At 37.9% G+C, this 26,254-nt stretch overlaps 1 protein-coding gene across 2 annotated transcripts; it reads right to left on the bottom strand.

The window, feature by feature from the left end:
• Positions 1 to 756: 756 nt before the first annotated feature.
• LOC129259110 (uncharacterized) lies at positions 757 to 25,606 on the bottom strand. 2 transcript variants are annotated; one of them, XR_010293326.1, is made up of 12 exons: positions 25,488 to 25,606; positions 25,038 to 25,098; positions 23,773 to 23,851; positions 17,271 to 17,332; positions 14,441 to 14,803; positions 13,729 to 13,825; positions 12,838 to 13,029; positions 11,377 to 11,657; positions 6,365 to 7,503; positions 5,940 to 6,081; positions 4,075 to 5,005; positions 757 to 963 (listed from the first exon to the last, which is right to left on the bottom strand). XR_010293326.1 is itself a non-coding variant. In XM_064098265.1 (10 exons), the coding sequence occupies exons 1-10, from the start codon at positions 25,515 to 25,517 to the stop codon at positions 5,974 to 5,976; spliced, it is 2,412 nt and encodes an 803-aa protein (XP_063954335.1). In that variant the 5' UTR covers positions 25,518 to 25,606; the 3' UTR covers positions 3,035 to 5,973. The 2 variants fall into 2 exon arrangements, 1 of the variants encoding a protein (XP_063954335.1); XM_064098265.1 differs by lacking the exon at positions 757 to 963 and having other exon boundaries at positions 3,035 to 6,081.
• Between the last annotated feature and the right edge of the window lie 648 nt (positions 25,607 to 26,254).

Raw genomic sequence — 26,254 nt, 5'->3', positions numbered from 1 at the left:
ACAATACCTCCTGATCATCCAAGTGCTCACTAATATGGTATCAAATTTTGGGAGAACATACTTTTTTTCAGGCCATATATAATAATTTTGTGTTCATGACATATTTTTTCCTTACATTGGGGATTTGTGAGGTGTCAAGTTTGTTTTTGACTCACACGGTAGTACTCGGTAAAAAAAATTAAATTCAAACAAATACTACTTGGACCCTGGCAGCATAGCCAAATAGCCAATTAGAATATAAGTTTTTGTATCTCTACACAGGACGGGAAAATGTTCATGTATGTTAACTCAGATTCTCATTTCTTTTGATCCCCTCAAGTAGAAATATGGTAACTATGTACTTAAAATTTTTGTGTAAATAACATGCCCTCCTCACTTCAATCAGTTAAAAGTGTAAAAAAACTTGAAAATAACATGTTGTGATTTGCATTCAACCCCCCCCCCCCCCCATCCCACTTTCAAAATCGTCCAGTGGCTCCTGCATTTAGCTGCACAAGCCATGAGTAAAATTGTATGAGCATAACGCTGAAAATTTCATGAAAATCGGATGTAAAATAAGAAAGTTAGAACATTTCAAAATTTCACTTATTTTTCACAAAACATTTATTTGCACAACACTGTGACCTGCAAATGAAATAGTCGATGATGTCGCTCACTCACTAATTTCTTTTGTCATTTATTGTTTGAATTATATAATATTTCATTTTTTACAGATTTGACAAAAAGGACCAACTTGACTGAACCATATAGTATTAAAACAATGCTAATTCCACATGTTCAGGGAGGAATTAATCTTTGTTTCACTTGATGATGAAGATAAAATTAGAATATTTCATATTTTATATAATAAAATACAAAAGAAATAGTGAGTGGATGTCATCAGTCTCCTCATTTGCATACCGGCCAGGATGTGCATATAACTGATTTGTGAAATTAAGCGAAACTTTAAAATGTTATTACTTTCTTATTTTCATCCAATTTTGATAAAATTTTCAGTGTTATGCTTGTTGGATTTTTCTCTTTTTATTCAAATCAACTTTGTTGGGGTGATGAAATGCCTCAAAGCTTCACCTTAAGGTGTTTAAATCAAGAGGTATGCTAAACCATAAGGGGGTTTGGTGTAATATAAATTATAGAGCCTGAGTAACATGCTCTATCATGATAAAATCCAAATTATATACAATTCATAAAATTTAATGATGCAAATTTAAATAACAAGAACAAGGTAATCAGATAACAGAAGGAATCGAAACCATTCACTTAACCTGTATTATGATTTGAATCTTCAACAACAACACAGGCTTTGGTTAGGGTCCTGTGTCTTTGTCATACAATGGCCAATGCTGAAAATTGTATAGTTTTATTTTAAATAGCAAATGTTGCTTTTACAGTGTGTAAGACATCTTCTGAAGAAATGCGTTGAGCAGTTGGGGTTCAAAATGATGTGCATGTATACCAAACACATTGCACAAGCAGTAAATGATACGGTCCAGAGGAGGTTCCTGATGGCACAATTAAATGGATAAAAATAGGTCCAAGTCATATTTATGTCCAGGTTCCCCTAAATTGAATGATTTTGACCCAGAGTTCAAACAAGGCATAAGCGATGTTGTGTCTCGCCCACTGGTGAAAATAAGCAGAAATATCACGATTCGCGACGGCATGCAACAGAATTGTATCAAAAGTTCATTGTGAAATAACTGGGATGGAATAACCATGAAGCAATTAAGAGAAGGAGTTCTGACTCTCTCAAACGCTTTGCCCCATGCGCGGCACCGCTAATCCCCTCTCAGCAGGGTCCCTCACGGCGCATTACACAGGCCGCTCGTAAATCAGATAAAGAAATTTGATCGACGCGGTCGACAGCTCGGGTTTGCGCTTGCGCATTAGCGTTTTCACCCATAATGCATTTCACATCGGCTTCACAAATTTTATGCAAACATGGTGGCTCACGATTTCGAAGACGAAAATCTGGTTTTGGAACCAGCTGAATACAAGGTGACCAGATTTCACAAATAGAAATACGGCCACAATCGACAAAGTACGCTGCATGAGCGGATCGACCGAGCCAGGTCTTTAAAAAAAAGATCAACAAAGGAGGCTACACGGTGTTCGACTTGGGAAAAAATGTACAGAATTGGAAGGGGGGTGAACAAAAGAATGAAGGAGGGAATGAAAAGGCGAAAGAAAAGAGTTGAAATGAGAACGGAAAGAAAGAAAAAAATAAAGGGGAAAATGAAGGGAAAAAAGGAATGCTAGAATAAAATGATGAAAGATAGAATAAAAGAAAAAAAAAACGTTTCCGTCATTCTTTGAAATGAATTAAGAAGGAAAGAAAAAGAAAAGAAGGAAGGGAAGATGTGTGAAAGAAAACACAAGGGAGAGAAAATTTAAAAAAGAAGCAAGAAAAAAGGAGGAGGATAGAAAGAACGAATAAAAGAAAAATAGTTTCCTTCATTCTTTGAAAGAAAGAAATAAAAAAAGAAGAAAAACAGGAAGGGAGGGAGGGAAAGAAAGAAAAAAGGATACAAAGTAGAAAGAAAAAATAAAATAAAGAATGAAAGAAAGGATGAAAGAGAGGGAGGAAAAAATAAAGGGAGGAGAGAATAAAATAGAGAAAATAATGGAAGGAGAGAAAGAACGAAAAGAAAAGGGAGAAGGAAGCAAAGAAAAGTTTAAGGAAATAAAAAAATGAAGGTAGAAAAGGAAATTTAAAAAAGGAAGGAGAGTAAGACAAAGAAGAAAAAAAATGAACAGAGAGAGAAGATCAGGAAAGAAAGATAGGGAATAAAGATAGATGGAATAAAAAAGTGGGCAAGAGGAAGGATAGAATGATGAAGAAAAAAGGATATGAAAGAAAGAAAGAAAAAAGTACAATCTTAAAACAAACAAAAAAATCCCATAATCTGACAAAAATCATAATGATATTTGGTGTTTCTAAATATATTTAGAATAGAAATAGAATGTTTTAGAAATGAGGGGGGGGGGGTTGGGTGTCCGGACACTTTATATTTTGGAAGCTTCCTTTTTTTTAGATTAAACTAAAAATATGAATTCAATAGTTGTAATCATCTTTTATTTTGTTCTCTATGATATTTTTAAAATGATAATCATTTTTTGTGCTAAAAATTGTAGAACTTCGCTTGTAAATTTTTCCAAATGACTTTGTAACTTAAAATGAATTGTCCTGACACAGAACTGGGTATACTTCTTCGTGGTCCCAAACATGTTATTTTTAAGTTCTTTATTATGTAGACTAAATTTTTTTTGTAATTTGTTCTCCTTTTTTACTGTTTGTAAATTAAATTTATTCACTCTGCGGCCCCTGCTATTTAAAAAAAAAAACGATCCAGAGACCAGAGCTGAGCGAGCTCAGAGCTCCCGTCATTCATTACACTCACTTTCAACTTACACAAATAGGAGTACGTTGGGCACCGGAGGGTACTTCACGATGCGACAATCGCCAGAGAAATGCCCCGCAGATTCGTCGTTATATTATCAAGGCCATCGTACCCTCACAAATGATTTTTGCATTAAAATTGAGCTCAAAGTCTACCCTTTCACCTTATTATAATTTCTAAAACAGGAACGGGTAGATGGAGATTTAAATAAGGGAGAAAGACAGACATACCTAAAATGACCAATCTCCAACTTCTTCCGTTTGTAATTTTGTTGAGTCAAATCAGATTGTGACGTATTTGGTATGTATGCAAAGGGGATCATCTCAGAAGTTCAACCATACATAAAAGACGTACATCAGGAATCCGTACGAAGAGATATGGATGTCAGAAGAACTGCAAGTCGTGTTTCAATTTTGAACAAAAACTGAGCTCGGAGATAAGTTATGTGGGAGAACGTCGTTTACGGCGGTGCCTCGCATGGTCCTTCAAAAAATCTCTGACCTCAGATTTTACGAGGGGGCTTATCGCGTTATGTAAGCGGGCTCTAACTTTCGCCTGGCGGCTCGCCGATTGATGTTAGATATCGTTCCTTCGCCCGAAGGAAGCGATAACAAAGTATTAAGAGAGAAATTGGAAGATGGTTCTCCTTCTCTTAATAGCTTCATGGAATAACATTTGTCATAAGAGAGTAATGCATGTAAACTTTAACGTTGACCTCAAAATGACCTTACCATGTGACTTCCGACTGCATCATAACATGCAGGTATCCTAAGTACATCTACAACCCAAGTTTGGTTTAAGTGATTTACGGTTGCAGAGTTATGCGTCATAAGATAGTCTTACACGTAAATTTTAACATTAACCTCAAAATGACCTTTGACCTTACCATGTGACCTGGGACTGCACCATAACATGCAGGTCTCCTAAGTACCTCTACAACCCAAGCTTGGGTGAAAAGTGACTTATTGTTGCAAATTTACATGTCATAATGTTTGCGACAGACGGACGACGGACAGACAATGGACGACGGATGACATTTGGATCCCTTAGTCTCGCCTTCACCTCTGGTGGGCGAGACAAAAATGAGGAACACAGCATTTAGATCTCCCGTTGCAGACAGACTTGGGTTTCAAACGCAACAAAAAAATCAAATGCAAGTCCCCAATACACGCATTTTATTGGTTGAAAAGCAAGTTGTTTTGAATTTTAGAGTTGCGTTTGATAAAACTCTTTTGGCAATCGGACCCCGGACACCTAGCCCTGCTTATAAAAGTCAACCTTGAGGCACAGCATTCAATGTTACCAGTGTCATACCTGGAAAACCTTGTTAAGAGCGGCAAAAAAGGCAAAGATGACATTTCTGGAAGTACTTTTCCGTTGAAAAAATTTCTGACAAGCAAAAAAAGGCTATCAATATTCTGTAAGCCGGGGGACAAGGGATTCTAACCTTTCCCTTGGGTATGCCAGTGACACCTACTTTTATTGGTGACGAGCAGTCGTGTATTTCCACTGAGCATATTCTGAACAATATATGGTGTGTTCAGTACTGCATACAACTGGATTATGAAAGAGTCATATCGTACGTTGCATTGCAAAAGGCGGTGCTGCACCATCCCGAGTTTGCTCAATCTCGAGATTTTAGCCCGATCGGCATTCTTCGCGATTAATCTCGAGATTCAAGAAACCCCGTCTCCACCATCGCAAGAAGAGCAATTCCTGCTCGAGCGAGGCAACAGGCCCGATATTCCGAGCATGCGCACTTTCGGATATTGGAGTTTCAACGGCCCGCGCTTTTGAATAACTTCCCACGATATGCAATCAATGTACTCATTTCACTTGCACTTTCGCCGAATTCGACCGGTGTTATGCAACAATCCTCTCAGCTCAGCCGCGCTCAGCGAGTGAAGAAGTGATGTATTCTTCGTTAAATATGATGGCGGAGAAGGAGGCTACGACAGAGAGAGAGAGAGAGAGAGAGAGAGAGAAGGAGGAAAGAAATGCTATTTCCTCACATTTTGCGAAGGAATAAGACGACACTGCTGTCAGTGCTGTTATTGACTATGACCATCGTCGATATGAGCGCCTCCCCCATCGGTCTGGTCTCTCCCAAAATCCATTCACTGGTAGGACACAGGTAGGAATTGAAAAACGCTATTCGCGATAATGTCTATTCGTGTGTATAAAGTTGACTTTCGCACGTGTTCGGTACGATCGCGATGTGTTTATGTATTGACCAAGGCGGAAGTGGAACGCGAATTGCATTATGGACTGACGTCATGAATAAATTACCCCGAGTCCAATCTCGAGTGCGTCTGCACCTACAAATTAGCGGGATAATTCGTGAAATAGCGCGCTATTTTGCAAATAAACCCGAGTTGACTTGGGATTGCAATCTCAAGATTAATCCTACGAACAAGCGCGATAATTGCGTCTCCACTGCAAACAATCTCGAGATTTTTCAGATCGGGATAATTTGCCGGATCAGAAATAGCGCGCTAATTTGAAAACTCGGGATGGTGCAGACGGCCCTAAAGTCACTTTGTGAAACGTTCCCTGGTCATTGTTTGAGAGGTCAGCTGGTATAGTTAATTTGAGATAGGAATTTATCCACATCCAGATTGACAGGAAATCCAAGGTCTTTGTTCGTCTTAGACTTGCTTCGCTTGGTCTTCTTGGCAACCTGTAGTGAAGAAGAAACAGGATTATAATCTTTACAACTAAAGCAGACTGTCTTACTCATTATACAAAAATACACTGTTATTCAGGAACGCTCTGGATATGAAACCGTTTTTGTCAGTGACTGAAGACCAATTTTCTGAAAAGGAAATCTAACAGATTACACAGATATGTATTGAAAGTGAACAAACTTATGCTATTGTCATATCAGTATTAGAGGCAGCGGTTTTTAGAATGACATACATGTAAATACTGTCTTACTTCAAACACAAGATTAAAATCCTTACTTTTGTCTTGTCCGCATCTTTCCTCTCCCGTTTGGTACCCTTTTTTGCTGATTTGGTTGCTTTGTCCTGAGGAACATCTCCTGTCTTTACTTCTTCCTCAGAGATGTTTGGCTGATGCTCACCATCATAGGGTCGAGAGGCTGGTGTAGTCACCTTCCCACTTCTGCTACTCTCAGGTGGTTGTCCACTTTTCGACTGTCCTGGAAGGTCACTCAATTGTACACCATTGACCTGACCAACTGCAGGAATGGTGGCAAGTTGCTCTATATTTCTTCTCTCTGTTCTCTTTCCTGGAGAACTGCTACTCAGTGGTTGGAGACCAGTACCTGCTCTTCTTGAGTGTTTCAAGACCACCACATTCTTGCCATCAATGACAACTGACTGTGTCGTGACTGAACTGTCTTTTGAAGGAGTTGTTGGTAATTTGGTCAGCAACCGAGCCACTGCTTTTTCCTCTGGAGAGTAAAGCCTCTCTGCACTTCGGGGAACTGATCTCTTGGATGGTGTTGTTTCATTTTGGCGCTGCATTCGAGGAGACTGCGACGCTTTCTTTGTCACTTTCCTTCTTGAAGTTGTTTCCTGTGATGTTGAAGCCACATCGGTTTTATGGGACTTGTCTTTTTGTTCTTTGGTAGGAGTGGAGCTCTGGACATATGTTAGCGCTCTGACATGACCTTTGGGATAATAGTCTAGAAGTGAAGTCAATGTCATGCTTGAGGATTTGCCTTTAGAAGACTTTCCTCCAGTACCACCTGCACTTTCAGAGTTCATCCTCGGCGGTGCTGTTGATGAGCATGCAGCATCTCCTGCTGACGGACTACTTCTTACCACCATATTGGGAAACATGTCCTGTCCCCTTGAAGATAGTCTCTCAAGTTCTTCGCTTAAAAATACCTGTTCTTGATCAGTGGAGGAAATGTTACTTTGACCTACGACCTCTGGAGAATGACCTGTTGATGTCCCAGTGGCCTGTGTGACTCCAGTTCTTCCTTGGCTGATGATGGTTACAGTACTTGCCTGTGAGGATGAGGGTATCAAGGACTGTTGAGGCTGTTGCTGGTTAGTCTGACTTGGAGGTAGAGATGGAACTTGCTGTACGGATGATTCAACAATGCATTCTCTTGAGGAGTTAAGATCATCTGCAGATTGAAAAAAAACCACTTGATCCTCTAAATTTGTAAACAGTGGTACCGCAATATTCTGAGCAGACATAGCTTAAAAGGAATTATGGAAAATCAATATTTATCTCATCCCTCAAGTCTTTGTGTTCGTAAAATATTTTGGCAAAATTGTTTTAAAATAATATCAATTATAATAATGGCAGTAATATCAAAATTTTCAATACTACATGCTCATGTACCGTGAAAATGTGAAGAAAGCAATAAATTATTTTCATATTGTATTTCGTTATAGTCAGTTATAATTTAAAGCTTCCATTTAAAATAGCTATTAATGACCAGCTTGCTAATGAAATCGAGAAAGGAGGACTTTGGAAAGAAAGGAAAATATCTTCAAACAACAGAAATAATGACAAAATCCTTATTTTAGAAGCAAACATGAGGATACACTGTAGCTCTTGTTTCATCAATGTCACAAGTAGATGGTGACTTAACAAAGTTGGGGAACGACTTGACAAGAAACCCAAGGTGTGTTTCATGAAGAACTTACTAACTTCCAATTGAAACTTTGCTATCATAGTGAACTACTATGACAACAGGACTCAAAGAAGCCAATCAAAATCAAGATGTCAATTACTTAAATGAAACATCCATAATCTAAAAGAAATATAAAGAAGCCCTGGTGCCCATTTCATAACCCTTGTTATCAATAACATCATACCTGCCAACCTTTGAAGACTAAAAATAGTAATTGTTTTTACGTGGGCTATGAGGGAGCGAAGCGACTGAGCGGTGGTGGATGTGGGAGGGGGGATACTCCAGGGTAGGGAGCTCTTGGTACTCTCAACATGGAGGAATGCCCTTTTCCTTCACTTTAAACTCATTTTTCAACACTTATGCAACCCCTCCCCCACAAAAAAACAAAGACTAAAAGCTAAAAAATTCCTCTGATGAAATAGACCCTTGAGGAGAAAAATTAATTCATACACAATTACACTTAACGCTCTCAGATTTTCCGCCTCACCTTTACTGATCGCAAAAAGTCTACCCATCAGGCCTCAAGCCCTAAGGCATGAGGACGTTGCCTGTTTCGCTTTTTTGAGTAGCTCCTTACAGTGCACAGTAGTGTTATGTAGTATGTATTTAACTTCCTGTTATCCTTTCAGTCATTCACCTTCACTTGTTTACAAACTCCCCCAATGTCATCTAAGAATTCCTAAACCCCCAATACCATTTAGCTCCTAAACCTTGACCATAAAATGACCAACCCTCAGTGACGTCAGCTAACTTCAAAGAACATAAGTTTGAAGAAGTATGACTCACACTTCCAGCCCCAGTCACTTGCACAGAGCATCACCACACCCCTTATACCAGAGAAAGTTTGATAGACAGTTACCTGTAGACCAATCAGATCAAGTTTAGAGATCACTCCCACCTTAAATTGTTACACCTCCAAAACTAATGATATAAATAAGACTTCTTGATCATTGGATATAGGGAATACCAACGATAGAATACTAGACCCACACGAATCCTGACTGACTGACTTCAAGACTTAGATGTCCATCCAGTATTAATTTAACTGCACTTCGAATCTCAACCTGATACTTCTAAATTATTTTATATTCATCGTCTCCTGATATACTCTGAATCTTCATGTACTTGGAACTGTAGCTGAATGTTGATTAAATACCTAGTGATTTGAACTGTATAACTTTCTCCAAAGTTTCCTTATTACGCTTCCCTTCAATAATCACCGATCCCATCCCAACATAACAGTAGAATGGCATGGCTTGTTTATTACAGTGGTCAGCAACACTAAGTGGCAAACTATGTTAACAATGAATTCGGTCATCAAAACCTCTGCATTAATTACACTCATGTCCGAATCTACCGTGAAGTAACTGTTTAATGACCTTCCACTGGTTGCCTCACTAGTGGCTTGATGCTTTTTTGTCTTGATATGTTCCTCGATGTCATGGAGTCCACCTAGTCTTGAGGACACAATGATGACTTTTAAAATCCTGTCATATACATCATCATTGCATCCTCAAGACTAGAGTCCACCGTGACTGATGCAGAAATCGCTGGAACAGCATTTGCAAAATGCATAGTGAACTCCCAGTTTGGAGCTTGTCAATACAGGAAATATTGAAAGCATCACAGCCTGACAGCTAACGTCACCATGTCAACAATTTCTCAAGCTAGGCTACGCTAGCGCAGCTCAGCCACTGAACATAGCACAGCTCACAGTCAATCATCAACGCAACACAGGCGGGTATGAAACTGCATTAGCGCCAATACATGTATACACTCAGGCACTGACCGTTACTCAACAAAAAATCCCCACAGAAAATCCTTATTTCGGTCTGAAAATTGCGGGATCTGTGCCAAATTTCCAGAGCACCAAGTGGCTTAGTTCACATTTGAGAAGTGGAGTCTCCGAAAACTACTCTAAAATGAAAAATCTGTGATTTTCTTCAGAGCTCACGATCTTATTTTCTTGCAAATTTAGGATGGTATCTTATATAATTAATCCAATAGAAAAGAAAATTTTTTGCCATGAAAGTTACGGCGAGACCTAGTGCCGCGCAGCTTTTTGCAAAAATAGTACAAGGGATATCGAGAGTTTGAAACTCGATACGCATTTTTCTGAAGCGCTGTGCCTGTGATTCTTAAAAATCTACTCAGTTACTCGTCAGAATGCAACGATGTGCTAAAAAACATTGGAATTACGATTCGGCTGCGCTGTTAGACTTGAAGTCCAGTCGCCGTAGACATTTTATTTTTAATAGTCAGAATATCAGAAAATCGTAATTTTGTGACATAAAATCATAAGGCGTAATCTAAAACAAAAAATCGTAATAATTACGCCAAAATCATAGTAGTTGGCAGGTATGTAACATGCTAGAATTCTAAGAAAAAACAAGTGTCGCTAGGGTGAGCACATAATATGCCCGACTGTAATGCGGAAAATGGAGTTATTGGTCAAGCAAGAAAAGTGAAAGGTGGTGACTTGACCTTTGACCTTTTGACCTAAAAATCAATAGGCTTCCTGGGATCCATGCTAGTATCATACAAACCATATTATATGAGCCTAGGTTAAGTTAAACTGAAGTTATCGCATTTACAAGGACTGCAGAAGGGTAAGATGAAAACATGTCAGTGTGACCTTGACCTTTGGACCTCAAAATCAATAGCCTTCCCGGGATCCATGCTAGTATCATACAAACCAAATTATATTATTATTGCAAGTACAAGGAAAAGTTAACGGACGGACAGACAGACGGTCACCGAGCGTGATACCATAATACGTCCCGTAGGACGGGCATATAAAATTGATTTTAGCAATTTAACCAATCAGATTTCTCAACTTCAGATATTGTAATTAGAAGCTTATAATTTTTCATTGATTGATTAAAGGTAAATTCCAGTTTTGGGAACGATCTCAAAATGACTTTTTACAGAATTTAATATAATGATCACCAAAGTATCTGTTTGTATGAATAAAAAATATGTGCCAAAGGATTCTGGAAGAAATTGTGTAATTGCTGAGAAATAAGCAAAATAAGCGCGGATTCTGTCACTTCCGTCGGGTCTTTATTCCAGCAATAATAATACACTGTCCCACGTGTGCCTATCTGTGTTGGCGATCTTCAGTGTGATCGTTTTTTAACTAGATATTATGATTTTACAAAGTTCAGTTTATGTAACTGTACCAGATCTAGATCCACGATGATATATCAATACTTTACGTTGGTTTTACAGACTTTCTCACGAAATCAGTGTTTTACTGCAACTACGTTCATTTAGCTTTAAAGTTTATGAAACAGGGCCCAAATAAAGAATTCTGCCTATCAAAACCCAAGAACCTTGCATATCATGAATACATACCATCCACCTCAGTAGCACTGAGCTGAAGTTTCTTCCTCTCGCTGTTCAAGAACTTATCCCTGTCGGTGTTGAAGAGCGCAAAGAGAGAGCTGAAGGTGGGATCGCCGCTCGTCATGTCAACAAACTCGTCCATCATGGAGTCGGAGACGGTCCCGCTAAGGAGGTCGTCCAGGACCTGGCTGTTGCTTCCAGACTGTTGACTTTCCTCTGATCCTTGGCTGATGTTGGCCTGGTCTGGAGCTACGGAGTGACCGGGGGATTCCTCTTGACAGTTCACTTCTCTGTTCCAATATAAATGTGTAAATTATTTAATGAGGGTTGACTCATGCCTGGAAAAAAAAAAGCCTAAAATGGGAAATTTTCATGACTGGCATCTATGCTCATGCTACATGACACAATGCTAACATCTCCCTGGATATCACTTCTAAAAACCTGATTGGTGTTTCAAACAGCTGTTCTTAGAGTTAAGCCTGTCTCACACTATGCAATTCGTTGGATATTCAAACTAATAAAATATTACGGATCAGAGTTCAGAATAGTGGTAGGACTACTGAAATCGAAATTCAGTCTAGTCAGAGCCTCCCTGAATGAATAAAAACAAATTCAATTCCAAATCGTAATGATGCCATCATTGGCTGCGACTTGAAGCCGATTTGGACTTTACTCCGACCATAAGGCTTGCCGTAAAGTAAAAATATGATTTTAGTTTTCCAAACAATATGATAAACTTTAAATAAAATAATTTTACTTCTTGTAACTTTCATATTTAATGCAAAATGCAATTTCTTGAAAAATCGTGTCGCATCAGATCGTATAGTGTGAGACGGGCTTTAAGCACAACTTAACGCACAACTGGAGCATGTTCTTTGGTCCTTAATCAATTACATAGGGATGTATCACTTGGCACAAGAAAGGGTCACCAGTCGTACGTAGAGTCATTCGTAACTTAAATACAGCTTTATGAAACACTCACCAGAGGTCTGTTGTAGAAGATCTTGGAATCAAACACATTCTTAACATCATACACAACTCAATTTTCAAACGAGCACATTGAGGGATTGCACTTGATTACTTTATTGGCGTTTCATTGCAACTCTTCCAGCAAATGACCATAACACCTGCAAATCTAAAACTAATAACCTCGATGATAACTTACATCAACAAAAACTTTTATAATGTTGCTCAACAGCAAATCAAAATAAAGGTTCCATTCAAATCAACATTGACAGAAGAGATAATATCATAAAAAAGAGTTTCTGGTAAGAATGAATCAGGGAAGGGAAATCTTATTATTATCTTATGTCATTCAAAAACATCAATAATCACAATAGCACTTTTTGCCAGAGGATACAAAGCGCAACTATTACTACCTCGGCTTCAGCTCGAGCTAACACTTTATCAGCAGTGCTCAAAGCATTCGAGGCACTAATCCTGCCAGGTACCCATTTACTATAGACTCACTGTATTGGTAAGACCTTGTTGATGTTCTCCGCCAGCTTCTCAACAAGCTCCTGATTATTACAGAGTGACCCCCAGGGGGACGGGAGATCCGGTATTTCCTCCCCAGGGGTTACCCCTCCACTGGTAGAAGGGGCGCTAGTGATAACCCTCTCCAGGGGAGCTCTTGTGTGGGCCTTGCGTCTGGGTGGTGCACTGTAAAATTCAAACAATGATACCAATGAAAAAAACAGTGCCAGTATCTAAACAAATCAAAACCCCTCATTACACTCTTTTCAAAATATAAATAGAATGTGTTTTTAATAATTTCAATTAAAGAAGTCCCCAAAACAGTGTATACCATGGTAGAAAGGCTAGATTTGGGATATTTTAATGAAAAACACAAAGTAACTGTGATATTTCTGAGAAATGACAGTGTGTCTCTAGTGGAAATGGGCACACGTTGCATAAAAGTTACTGTTATGGTAACTTCACCTTCCAAAGGGAACTACCATGGTAACAATGGTTAACAGCCAATCAGAATCAAGGATTCCATGCAAGTTACCATTGGATAAGAAAGTTACCATAATAGTTACTTTTATGCAACAAGCCCCTGAACAATTAGTGCTGTCATAATTTGACATATATTGCAAAAACAAAAGGGTACAATGTGGTAAAATAATTGAAAAATAGATTCTTAGTATTTTTACAGGATTATTTGAAATCCTTACAAAAAGTACATATATCAAATGAAAGAGTCATCTTAAGCATTAATAATCATACACTGTTTTAATACACAGAACATTCCAGTCTACCAACATATCCTGGTATATCCAAGACACAGAGAAGCTCTGTGTCTTGATCCTGTATACAGGAAGCACCTAGCTACAAATTTGAAGATACCACACTACCGACCTTTTCCTCTTTGGTGACTTTCCAACGACCTTCTCACCTCCCACATGTCTGCCATCCTGTTGTGTTTTAGTAGGGGTCACAAACTGGGATTGGGTACCTGTAATTGGATAAGATTTTTAAATAGGATGATTTATTTTTTTATTACCATCAAAGAACTTGAATGTTACCCATACTTAAAGGTATTATTTAACTTTGTGAGCAGCCGATTTAAAACATTCTCAAACCAAGATGAAACATGTGTACATATAAGAACTAAAAAACCCTGAAAACAACCATTATTGAGAATGAAAAGCTAAAAATACAAGGCAAAACCCAATTTTGTAATAAGGCTTAAATAGAACACATAAGTGTATGGGATGAAATTAAGATGGTGTTTCCGGTCACTTTATATTTCACTTTTTGAAGCACTAAATAATGATTTCCGGACGCGATTTTTTCTGGGCTACATTTTAGTAACATATCACACACACAGGTGACAAGTGTGACCTTCTAACTCAGATTTTTAAAAAGTCAAATCAATGTTAGCCAATCACTTTAAGCTAAATGCAAATCAAACTCTAGGACAACAAAAATGAAGAGAGGACTGCAGTATTATGCTTTTATGGGAAACAAAACTATAACCAAAGGAATACAATTTCCTTTTACTACCAAACAAGCTGTTAACAGGCCATAATTTGAAATCGAAAATGGGTTTACCAAAATTCTGACTCACTTGTGACGCTCTGTGAAGGAGAAGTGGACAGCGCCTCCTGCACCATTGGTGACCTTGACCGGGGCGTGGAACACCTGCTTGACCCCTCACGGCCCCCTCCATTGTCCGGGAAAGGCGAATGCACCATCTGCGGCTGGGTGTCCGGCTCAATATCATGACGGAATGGCCGACGGAAAGGAGAGTTGCTTGGCTCACGTTTTTGCTTTGTTTGCAGAAAGGGGTGGAGTTGCGGCTGTTGTTGCTGGAGGCTTTGTAGATGCTGCTGTGGTACAGGACCACCGGTATTCACATGGCGTAGGGCGTTTTCCCGCTCAAGTTGCATGCGTTCATGATGGAGCCGATTGAGGCTGTAGCGACTTCTCACTGCAGATGTAAATTGATGTATACATGCTGATTAAATGCTGCTAAAAAATTAAGAGAATTTCCAAGAACTGAACACCATTTTAATCTAATCATGAACCCTAAAACATTGTATTCAGGAGGCAATGACCTATAACCCACAATATGATGGTGAATTCTCTTTCAATTTGTCGGGATTAACCAAGTGGAACACCTCAGGCAGACTTGCCTTCATTACGTAATGCAATGTAGCAGCAGTGCTGAATTAGAAAATTATATGTACAATGAATAATATTTCAAAAAGAGAGGGGAAAAATCCAAACATTCATTTTAAAATAAAATGAACCATTATGACCTTTGCCTGGTGACCTGAAATTACATTAGTTCATTTGCTGACACCCGACAGTCATTACATGATTTTTTTTTAAGACACTTGCAAAATTATCTTGAAAATTCAAACTTTAAAGGACAAGTCCACCCCAACAAAAAGTTGATTTGAATAAAAAGAGAAAAATCCAACAAGCATAACACTGAAAATTTCATCAAAATCGGATGTAAAATAAGAAAGTTATGACATTTTCAAGTTTCGCTTAATTTCACAAAACAGTTATGTGCACATCCTGGTGGTTATGCAAATGAGGAGACTGATGACGTCATCCACTCACTATTTCTTTTGTATTTTATTATATGAAATCGGGAATATTCTATTTTTCTCCTCATTGTCAAGTGAAACAACGATTAATTCCTCCCTGAACATGTGGAATGAGCATTGTTTAACATTATATGATTAAGTCAAGTTGGTCCTTATTTGAGTTGTGCATATCACTGTTCTGTGAAAAAAAGCAAAACTTTAAAATGTCATAACTTTCTTATTTTATATCCGATTTTGATGAAATTTTCAGCGTTTTGCTAGTTTGATTTTTCTCTATTTATTCAAATCAACATTTTTCTGGGGTGGACTTGACCTTTAAAGAGTTTGATACCAAAACATGGTCAAAGTTTATTGATCCTACATGCCTGTAAATAATTTCAGTGGTCAATTAAACTTAATTACCCTTATGTCCAAGTTTCAAGAATAGGCCTCTATACTTTGAAAGTTATGATTACATTTCTTAAATTTTGATAGGACAACATGGCCAAGGTTTCTTGACTCTAGATGACCTTTGACCTTGATCAATGACCTGAAATTCATGCAAAATGATCAGTGATACTTGATTACCCTTTTGTGTCACTGTCATGAAATATATCCAAATACCTCCTGTTATCATGACATTTCAAAAACTTAACTTTGGTTAAGATTTCAATATTGATGATGATGCTGCCGTCGCCGTCAGAAAAGTGGTGCCTATAGTCTCGCTCTGCTATGCAGGCGAGACAAAATATCTGTAATATTTGACTATCTGTAATATTTCATTTTGTATAAAGCAGAGAAAAAAGTACACAAAGTGTGTTTTGCCCCTGAGATGTGATAAAAAGTGCCCTTGCAAAATAGCATTTTAGACCCCACCGTTTGGTTCATATCAGGGTTGGCCTAATTACAAAGTAATTCATTATATTTTTTAGAGTAATTGTATTTGTAATTGATTTTTTTTAAAGGGAAAGTAATTGTAATTGTAATTGAAAAATTATTGAAAAATTGTAATTGACTTAAATTACTGTCAATTACTTTAACATTCAATTATATTACTTTATTACTTAATTCATTATTCAATTTACTCTAGATTGCTTATATTTCTTTTCCCTTAGCTATATAGTGCTCTCTTGCATGAAACTGTATCCTTTTCCCGTGATAGGGAGGAAAGAGACACTATCGCTATAAAGAAGTGCCAAAAATGGGTGGTGCTACATACAAAATATATATTGATCTGATTTATGACTTATAGAAAGTAATTGCAATTGACAAAAGTAATTGGTAATTGTAATTGAAAATGTTATTTAATTGACAAGTAATTGTAATTGATTTTTTTTTTCAATTACGTAATTGTAGTAAGCCAGTTCGTAGTTCCACTCTGCGCATGATCAGAAGATTCTGCGCATGATCAGAGGAAGGTCATTGGTACTAAAGTGACATGGTGGTTTAAAATTTAATGAGATAAGCACCAACTTTGATGTCTTGATTATTCATATATTCTTTTGCATTGTGTTTTTCATGTATATCCACAAAAAACAACAATGCATCCACGAACGACTGGTATTTCACAGCTTGCCGAGTACATTGTACAACATGCTATAAAATGCATTCAAAGGAGAAATGTAACAATACCTTCATAAAGTGTTCATTGGTGTGCTATTCTAGTCACCTGGTCTATTCAATTTCTTCATACTGCTATGTAAGGCATTCTTATGTAATATCTTGCTTTGAAATATGCCTTTCATAATGAAAGAAATGAAAGGTCATTTGACCAAAACTGTCCATGAAGTAACTACGAAGTGGTCTATTGAAGAAAGAAATTGAGCTCAACCCTGGTTCATACTTTTCATATTGTATTACCTGACTGACTTGCAAGTTCACTTGACAGCATTGTGATGTTCCCACTTCCTTTGTAGTGATGTCTGTTATACAGAAATATAATACAAGGAATTATGCAGGCCACTTTGTCATGATTTGTGCATTATTAAATATATCACAATATAAAATGCTAATGGAAATACATACGTGTGTATAAAAGAATACAGATAAAGGGGCCCGTTTCATAAAATTTTTTATAACAAATTTGCAATTAGAGTTTAAAGCCACTAAAATCTTTCAATCTGATTGGCTGATGGTTAATTTGTTATAAAAATTGTGTATTTGTTACTATAACAAGTCTTCATGAAACAGGGCGCTGAAACCAACAATGTGGCTGGACAAATGAAGAGACATACCGTTATCAGTAACCTTAATGTGAGGTAACGGAACTTCCATTGGTTGTAAAAGATCATAAAAGAAATGAGTTTTGAACAAAAATCTGATCAAATGACCATCCATGTGTTTGTACATGTACCTATGATTAGAAATATGTATCTGCAAATTATTCAGAGGGTAATGGCAGAGTGATATGTTAAACAGGCCTGGCAGTCTGTCTGGTTGACAGGTCTGTATTCTAAGCTTCAACAATACACGTACCCAAGTGTGCATATCTATGTTGGTGACTTTCAACACTATTTCAACAGTTTGGTGTAAAATTGGCAGAGGTAATAATGGTAGAATATAAAATGGCCGAGGTAAAAATGGCAGAGGTAAAAATGGCAGAGGTAAATATAGCAGAGGCAAAATTGGCAGAGGTAAAACTGGCACAGGCTACAATGGCAGAGGTAAAAATGAGAAAGGTCTTACACTCCCATCCAATTAAAATTTGTCTATGAAAGTTAATAAGATGTAAATTTTAAATATCAATGTTGGACTGCCTAGAGGGTCCAAATCTCTTATCATTCAGACATCATCTACACCAGATTGATATTGCCTTATTTATACCTTTGACTAGCCACAATATCATGTCAAATCCTGGATAACTTCAAGTATTATATAATTTGATAGCTTTGCTCATTAAAACAGGCCGATATATAAACATGCATACATTGATTCACTGATGCCCTAGCATTTCCAAACACAGGCGGTAATAATTTTGGAAACTGGTGCCAGCTCATTGACAGGTTTGAGAACCCGACATCCATTCGGCTATAGCTGCTATGAAGTATTGCAATACCAAAGTGAACAATTTTTGTATTCAAATTATTGCCGACTTAACATGTTATATCAAATTATACTTTGAGTAATTTTATCCTGAATGATGTGAAAATGACGAAGAATTGCTCTCCTTAAAAAAAGTTATACTGTTGTTCATCTGTTATCCATGCATCAAGCATACCATTTCCAAAATGGCATTTTCCACACTTGGGCGTAACGTAAGGCGAGAAAATATCACGAATACGGGTACAGGTGGAAGAATGTCGTGTTCCCAGACTGAGGTGCTTACTAAACTTAAAATGATTATCGTCATTATTCATGAAAGAGTGCTGCATTCATCTGTTCACTCATGAACTTCAATGAATTATAGTCAAAATGGCAAGAAAGTGTTCGTTTTCAATTTAATCAACCAATATACTATAGGCCTATATGTCAGGAAAGAAATTTTAATTATAGATGCAATGAGTTTAAACATGTGTTTAACATATTTACTTGGTCCAGGTTAGGGTAGGCCTATAGACAAGCATGTACATGTGTTTTGAATATTTCAAAAGCAAGCGTTGGAAACGTTTGATACCCCCCCCCCCTTTCGAATACAAGTGTATCAGGTGGATGCCATATTTTGTACAAGTGTTAGAAATATTTCATATTAGGTAAGCATTTTCATACAGGTGTCATAAATAGTTAACACAGTGCTCTAGCATTGATGAATGTAGGTGTACAGATGCACAAGAAGTCTTTTGTTATTAAGAATGTGTTGCTTTATGCACTCATATGTTATTAAAATTCTTTGAATTACTTTATAGAAATTTTACAGTCAGTCCTAGTAACAGAAGGGTATATTAGGAGGTTAATTTCAGTAATTCAGAGAGAACCACCTAAGCTAGAATAGACCACAGATGTTAGTATAGGCAGTCGAAGTTAAAACTGAGGGACTACGTCGGTGACGAGATAACGACCCCAGCTGCCGCCGGTTCTCCACCGACATGATACATCAAAATTCATGTCACCATTGGGGGCTCGATCTCGTCCACTAATTCGTTGAACTGAGCCGCATCTCTCTGATCTGGGGGCTACTCATCAAGGGGTAACACTGTCTGCGGAGGCCGAGTGGAAGAGACATCGCACGCTGCGGAGGCCAGGAACTGGACCGACCACCAGGGCCGAGTGGGGCATGTCAGGCCAGAAGAGATGATGGGGGCTCGAGTCAACAACTATTGTTAAGTTATATTTTGTTATCAATATTCATGTATATTTTCATGTACAATTATTGTGAAACCAATCAAAAGAAAACAGAATGATTGAAGAGATTTGATTAAATCTTTTAATAACTGTATTTATCAGTATTACGTATTCCTTGTTTGGTGTCAAGCAGCAGTAGGTAAATAATTTTAAAAAAGTCACTCCCACATGACACTATACATTATGTAATCAGCTCATATATTATCCTATTTTGTGTCAAGAGTTATGACAAGAGTTACATGTATAAGGTCAATTTGCCATGGAGGAGTGCATTGCTCACTTTGCAAATGCAGAGCTATGCTACATAGATGGGAATTTGGCTATGTCTCTGAAACTCTTCAAATAGCTCTATGTAATTTGAGTACTCTTTGGGAATGCAAGTGGTGATGTGACAGTTGTCTACGCCTTTCTGAAGAGGAAAACCAAAGAGACATATGTGGAATAATTTCAGCCATACTAGATAAAGTCACTGCACTTAGACTTTAGCCAAGACTTGGAACAATGATAACAGACTTTGAGATTGCTGTAATGCAGGCTAGTAATGAGGTATTTCCATCCCATCCATACCAAGGATGTTTCCATCATCTCACTCTGGCAACTTGGAGAAAAATTCAGGGAAATATCAATGTTATTTAGCTTCTTATCAACAGTAGAAAAAAAAATTTTGTAGAAGCTTATTTAATAATGACTTTAAGTGACTAGCAAAGGGTTGATACAGGCTCTTAAGAACTTATTTGATTATTTGGTTGAATCAATTTTTTTAATTCATGTCAGTTTAAAAAATAGAACTCCTATGGACAAATATTTATGTTTTAACAGCATCAACCTGCATGGACTTGGCTAATCTGCAACATTCACAAATATTTCTACCCTAGAGATTTGACCTTCACCTGCATAGTCATTGTTGTAGCAGGTTAAACGGAAAAAGTGGAAGGTATGATACTATATAATGTTGTCAGGGATTATCCTATCTAATCTGATTTAGATGACCTAGGCAAATCTCAAAACCAACTGTCATTTCTTTAAGAAGGAATTTGGACTAATCGAGCACTATCGTAATGACACTGACTTCCATCACTTTGTGGGTATGCTTGATGGCCTCGCCTCCTTGCCAGAGGTTGATGTCGAAAGAGCATTTGACTCTTTGAGGAATATCGCACCACCACATGCAAAGGGCTTACTAGAGTACTTTGAGAACCTATGTGAGAGGCTCTGCACACCAACGGCAAGGGCAGCAATTTGATATGCATTACCGGCTTCCATCCATCTTCCCTCCCCAGACCTTAAATGTCAACGAGGCAACCCTCACACAAACAATTCTTGCGAGATTTGGAATTTCAGGTTCCTAAATCAAGTGGGGCACTACCATACTACTTTCTGGAAGGCAATGCAAAACCTGAAAGCAGAGCAGTCTGCAGCCGAAGTAGCCATCTCCCAGTTCCTGATTAGTAACCTGCCCAAAAAGGAGACACAGAGGGTGTATCATGATCTGCAACAAAGCCTCCACTACCTCTGGGTAGACCTTCGCGACAGAAGGCGCGACAGGGCGCAGTTCCTGCACGTTTTCAACCATAGTATTAAACCACTTAAGATCCTGAATGTTAAACCAGATGAAGACCAGAGCTTTACAATATTACTGCAGTGACACACACCCTTTTCAGAACTGCCAACCATTACGTTTTTTCCGTAATCATTACGTTTTTTTTGTAAAATTACGGCATTATGGTTTTTCTTTTCAAATTATGTTTTTTGACAATTTTAATAATGTGTGTACATAATTATATGTATGTGTAGTGCGTGTTGAGCCCGAGATGAGCCTGGTACTTGCGCGCGTACTAGCCACCCGGCCAGCTTTCCAACGCACTTTGATAGCGCGCGTACATATACGTTAGTTGAATATGCGAGCGGCATGCGCTTTATCGCCAGCGACCGACCCGGCCCGGCGTACAGACGATGTCATTGTCCCCTAGCTCGTACGATGTGTAGTGTGCGTGTGATGGAGAGCAGTTTTAGCGCGACCCGATTCGATTCATCGCATGCCCAGTCTGCACAACGTAGAACCCTGTTTGTACGTACGTGCACGTGGACAACTTTTTGCACGCACGGATACGAAGGTCGAAGTCCTAACCAAAATCAAGTCGATCAAGACATCGATGTTGGAGAGCAAATTGTGTCATGATGGCATCGACTTCAAGTGCAAAATCCACCAAGACTAAAATAAGGCAACATTTCCGTGCAGAGTATACTGAGAAATGGCCATGTATCATCCGTTCAAAGAAGGATGATTTCACCGCAAGGTGTCAAGTGTGTGCATGTGATTTCAGCACTGCCCACGGAGGAGCTCACGATATCCAAGCCCACATCAGAAGCAAAAACATATCGAAATGGCAGAAAGACAGTTGTGATATTGCACAGTACTTTCAACATAGAACTGATTACTCTGTAATCAGAGCAGAGACTCTTATGGCTAATTTTCTTGTGGAACATAAGATTCCAATGGCTGCCTCTGATCATCTGAGTGAGCTTGTCAAAGCAATGTTCCCGGACGTGCAAGAAGGCAGCTCCTGCTTACAATAAATCATCTTCCAGCCTGGACTGAATATATGAACAAGTGAAGTCTCTAACCAGAACTAAATGTTTGGATAAATTTCTATTCGTGAGTAAAAGCAATTCCACAGCCATGACTGAATGTATGAACAGACATCATCATATGAGTAATAAACCAATAAAACTAGGACTTAATATATGGAGCTACTAACTGGACCCCTGTTGATTGCCTCTCTGAAATGTGTGTTTTCTTAATGTTGAATTGAATGACTCATCACTGCATACATACTTTTTGCATTGGATGTTTGTCGTGTGTGGTTTTAAGGTTCGTTTTAACACATTCCTTTTTTTTGTTGCCATAACGATTCCTTTTTTTGCTTGCACAAGGTTGGCAGCTCTGCCTTTCATAAAGAACATGAACAGGGTCCCGTCTTACAAAGAGTTATGATTGATCCGATCAATTGTAACTCTATGGTAATCCAGAAGCGTCATAATGTTTTTCTATGAAAAAATTTGCACAATGTCCTTTGTATGCAAAGAGAAGCGCAGTGAATTTTCAAGTAAACAATGAATGCATGAATATACATCATAGCTAGAAAATATTTTGAACATGCATAATAGATGCTGACGTTGCTGGCCGTCCACAGTTGTGATTGATCAGAGCAATCGTAACTCTTTGTAAGACAGGGCCCAGATGAATGTAACTGATATAATTCAACCTGCTTTAGATTTATTTGTTGCTGATCAACAATAAAGTCATAGCTGCACTTTAGTTGTGTGTATTCTGTGTTCTTGTTTTACAGTTTTACATGATCCCGCAGTTTTGTTTATTAACCATTTTGTGATTTGTATCCAATCCACTCTCTACTTCGTAATTTGTTGTGTGAACAGTAACTCAGGCAATTATCTTTTCCCTAGAGTTTTTTGTCCTTTGCTTTTGCACAGAGCCTCTGTGGCAGAATAATTTTCTGGCATTGCTAACTGTTAAAGTGAATGCAAAATATTTTTTTTCTTTTTAATTTAAAATTCATGAAGCACAAGACTTCAAATTTATATTGAGGATGTGTGTAAGTGAGCGTGTGAGGGGCGTGCAAATGTTTGTGTTCGTTTAAAATGTAAAATTCATGTCTTATTAGCTTTCTTTGTGAACTATTTACAGCTTTCCCCTTTCCCCTGGGAAATTGATCATTATATACGCATGGGCTTTGCTATGACAGTTTTATTACATGGGAGTGCAAGGCCTGCAAATTTTTCTTTGTCATTTTACCTCTGCTACTTTTACCTCTGCCATTTTTACCTCTGCTTTTACCTCTGCCATTTTTACCTCTGCTACTTTTACCTCTGCCATTTTTACCTCTGCCATTATTTCCTCTACCATCTTTACCTCTGCCATTTTTACCTCTGCTATTTTTTCCTCCGCTATCTTTTCTTCTGCCATTTTATCCTCTGGCATTTTTACATCTGCCATTTCAACAACCAAGTCAACAATCTCACCAAGACTCAAGGTTTTTTGTGGATTGCTTTTTTTAGTACTTACTTGATCTGTACCAGAAGAGAATCAAATCTCTTCCAAAGCTTGTAAAGGGAATCATTGGCATTCTTCACTTTACTTGTATCTGAAAAATGAGACAAGAACAATGTTATCATATCATATGGGCACAAAAATGCCACACACAAAATAAACACTTAATTGTCCCTATCGTGCTCTGTTAGGCCCCCTTGTGCCTGCCGTACTCGTCATCATCAAGATTTTTCATCTATAATGGATGTGAAGGTAACAAGATGTGGCCTTGTATAAGATTCTGATGTGAATGCAGAAATAAAATAAAATAAAATAAAACAAGTGTTGCTAAGGCGAGCACATAATACGTCCGCCTGTAACACGGAAAATGGAGTTATTGGTCAAGCAAGAAAAGTGGAAGGTGGCGACTTCACCTTTTACCTTCTGACCTCAAAATCAAAGAATTCCTGGGATCTATGCTAGTATCATACGCACCAAATTATATGAGCCTATAGGTTAAAGTTAAACTAAAGTTATCGCGTTTACAAGGACTTCAGAAGGGTAAGATGAAATCATGTCACTGTGACCTTGACCTTTTGACCTCAAAATCAATAGGCTTCCTGGGATCTATGCTAGCATCATACACATCAAATTATATGAGCCTAGGTTAAATTAAACTGAAGTTATCGCATTTACAAGGAAAAGTTAACGGACAGACGGACGGACACCAAGCGTGATACCATAATACGTCCCGAAGGACGGGCATATAAAAATCAAAGGTAAATTCACAGTACATTCAAATGGCTCTTTTTATCATAAGAGCTTGTTTACCCTATCACAATAAAATTTCATCCCTTCAGTATGTCCATATGAATTTATGATATATTTCAGTATGAACTACTGAGCTCCATGAGGTGACAACTTTTTTGTGTGTTTTAGTGTTTTATCACCTTTTCAGATTAAAAAAAAATTATCATCATTTTCTCTCATCATATCATCATTAATATACATTGCGGTACGCAGTTCAGATTTTTTCCGGGGGGGGGGGGGAGGGGGGCAGAATGCATAATTAAAAAAGAAAAAAGAAAATTGCAGGCGAAGGATTAAAGCTACTGAGCTTGCCATGGGGGTGCTTTTGCATTTTCTAAAATGAAAATAAGGATTTTGTGCACATGTTTGGTGAATTTCGTGAACACTTTCAGGAAAAAAATGTAAGTTTTCAAAATTTCTGAGGGACAACTGCCCTCATCCCACTGTGTACAGCCATGGTAATATACATATAATTAAATCTTTGACCTCACCTTGGGACATCAATTCATAATACTCTTCAACGATCACTTGTAAACTCTTTGCTCCAAGAGGCTGAATGAAAGAAAAATTTACACAAAAACAAAGTAGAAAAGTAAAAGATTATCAAATGAGGATCAATTATATGTTACTCATACAAAGTTAAGTAATATTTAATTGTAATGAATGGACTTGGTAGTCATCAACACATATGAAAACTTTTATTATTAGAAAATTACAGAAAACAATTTTAGTCAATACATGACTATTTTCATTTAAAGAAAGACTTGATGTGCATGTACGTGGGGGGGGGGGTATAAATGGTATGCCAGCTAAAATATATAAATTTCAGTGAACAAAATCAACTTCATTTTAGAGTTAAAACACTTCTTTCTTTGCTTGCCTTTTTTTTAAATACCATTCCAAGACCCCTGATTTTAGTGTATCATTTGTCCAATACTTACCAGTATACCCATGGCAGGGAAGTTTCTCATCTCTTCCAGATGGGGGCTCTCCTGTAAGAATACATCATACGTCTCTTGAAGACCCTCAGAATACAGGTAATCTGAAAATATGAGAATTCATTGGCCGGAGGAGCGTTTCTTGAACATTTTTGTCCGACAAGTAGTCAGATCTGACAACTTTCATTGATTTTGATTGGCTGAGAAGCAGCGTTACTATGGTAACTGTCGATGCAATGGAACTTGCCTGTATTTTTCACTCTGGTTTATCTTATAGACTATGGTCTCACTATTGCTAATATCAGGCAATAATTTTTTCTTTTTTAGTAAGGATGTAGTAGAGGCTGGTCTTGAGGCTATATTTTACCGGACTTGGCCGCGGGTCAAGTCATGTGTACAAAGTCTATCGGAGAAGGTTCTCTCCAGAAGCCTCAAGACTCGGACTTACCAGTCTCGACTACATCCCTGAGTTTTGGTCCAAATTGAAAAGTTCTAGGCCCCGTTGCATAAAAGTTACTACTATGGTAACTTTGCCCTCCAATGGTAACAATGGTCATCAGCCAATGAAAATCAAGGTTTCCATGAAAGATACCATTGGATGGTAAAGTTACCATAATGGTAAATTTCATGCAACGGGGCCCTGAACTAGCACTATATTAAAGTCTGCTAAACAAAGAACTGTTTTAAAGACCCAGACTGGAACAAAAATGAAATTGACCAATCATATATTCATAAGCTATCAAATTCAAAAGTTAACTAAACACAGCAAT

Source organism: Lytechinus pictus, chromosome 4 (genome assembly GCF_037042905.1).
Source record: "Lytechinus pictus isolate F3 Inbred chromosome 4, Lp3.0, whole genome shotgun sequence".
In the NCBI taxonomy this organism is placed as follows: Eukaryota; Metazoa; Echinodermata; class Echinoidea; order Temnopleuroida; family Toxopneustidae; genus Lytechinus; species Lytechinus pictus.
Note: the sequence above shows the minus strand (reverse complement) of the source record. Positions and strands in the feature narration are given on the sequence as shown.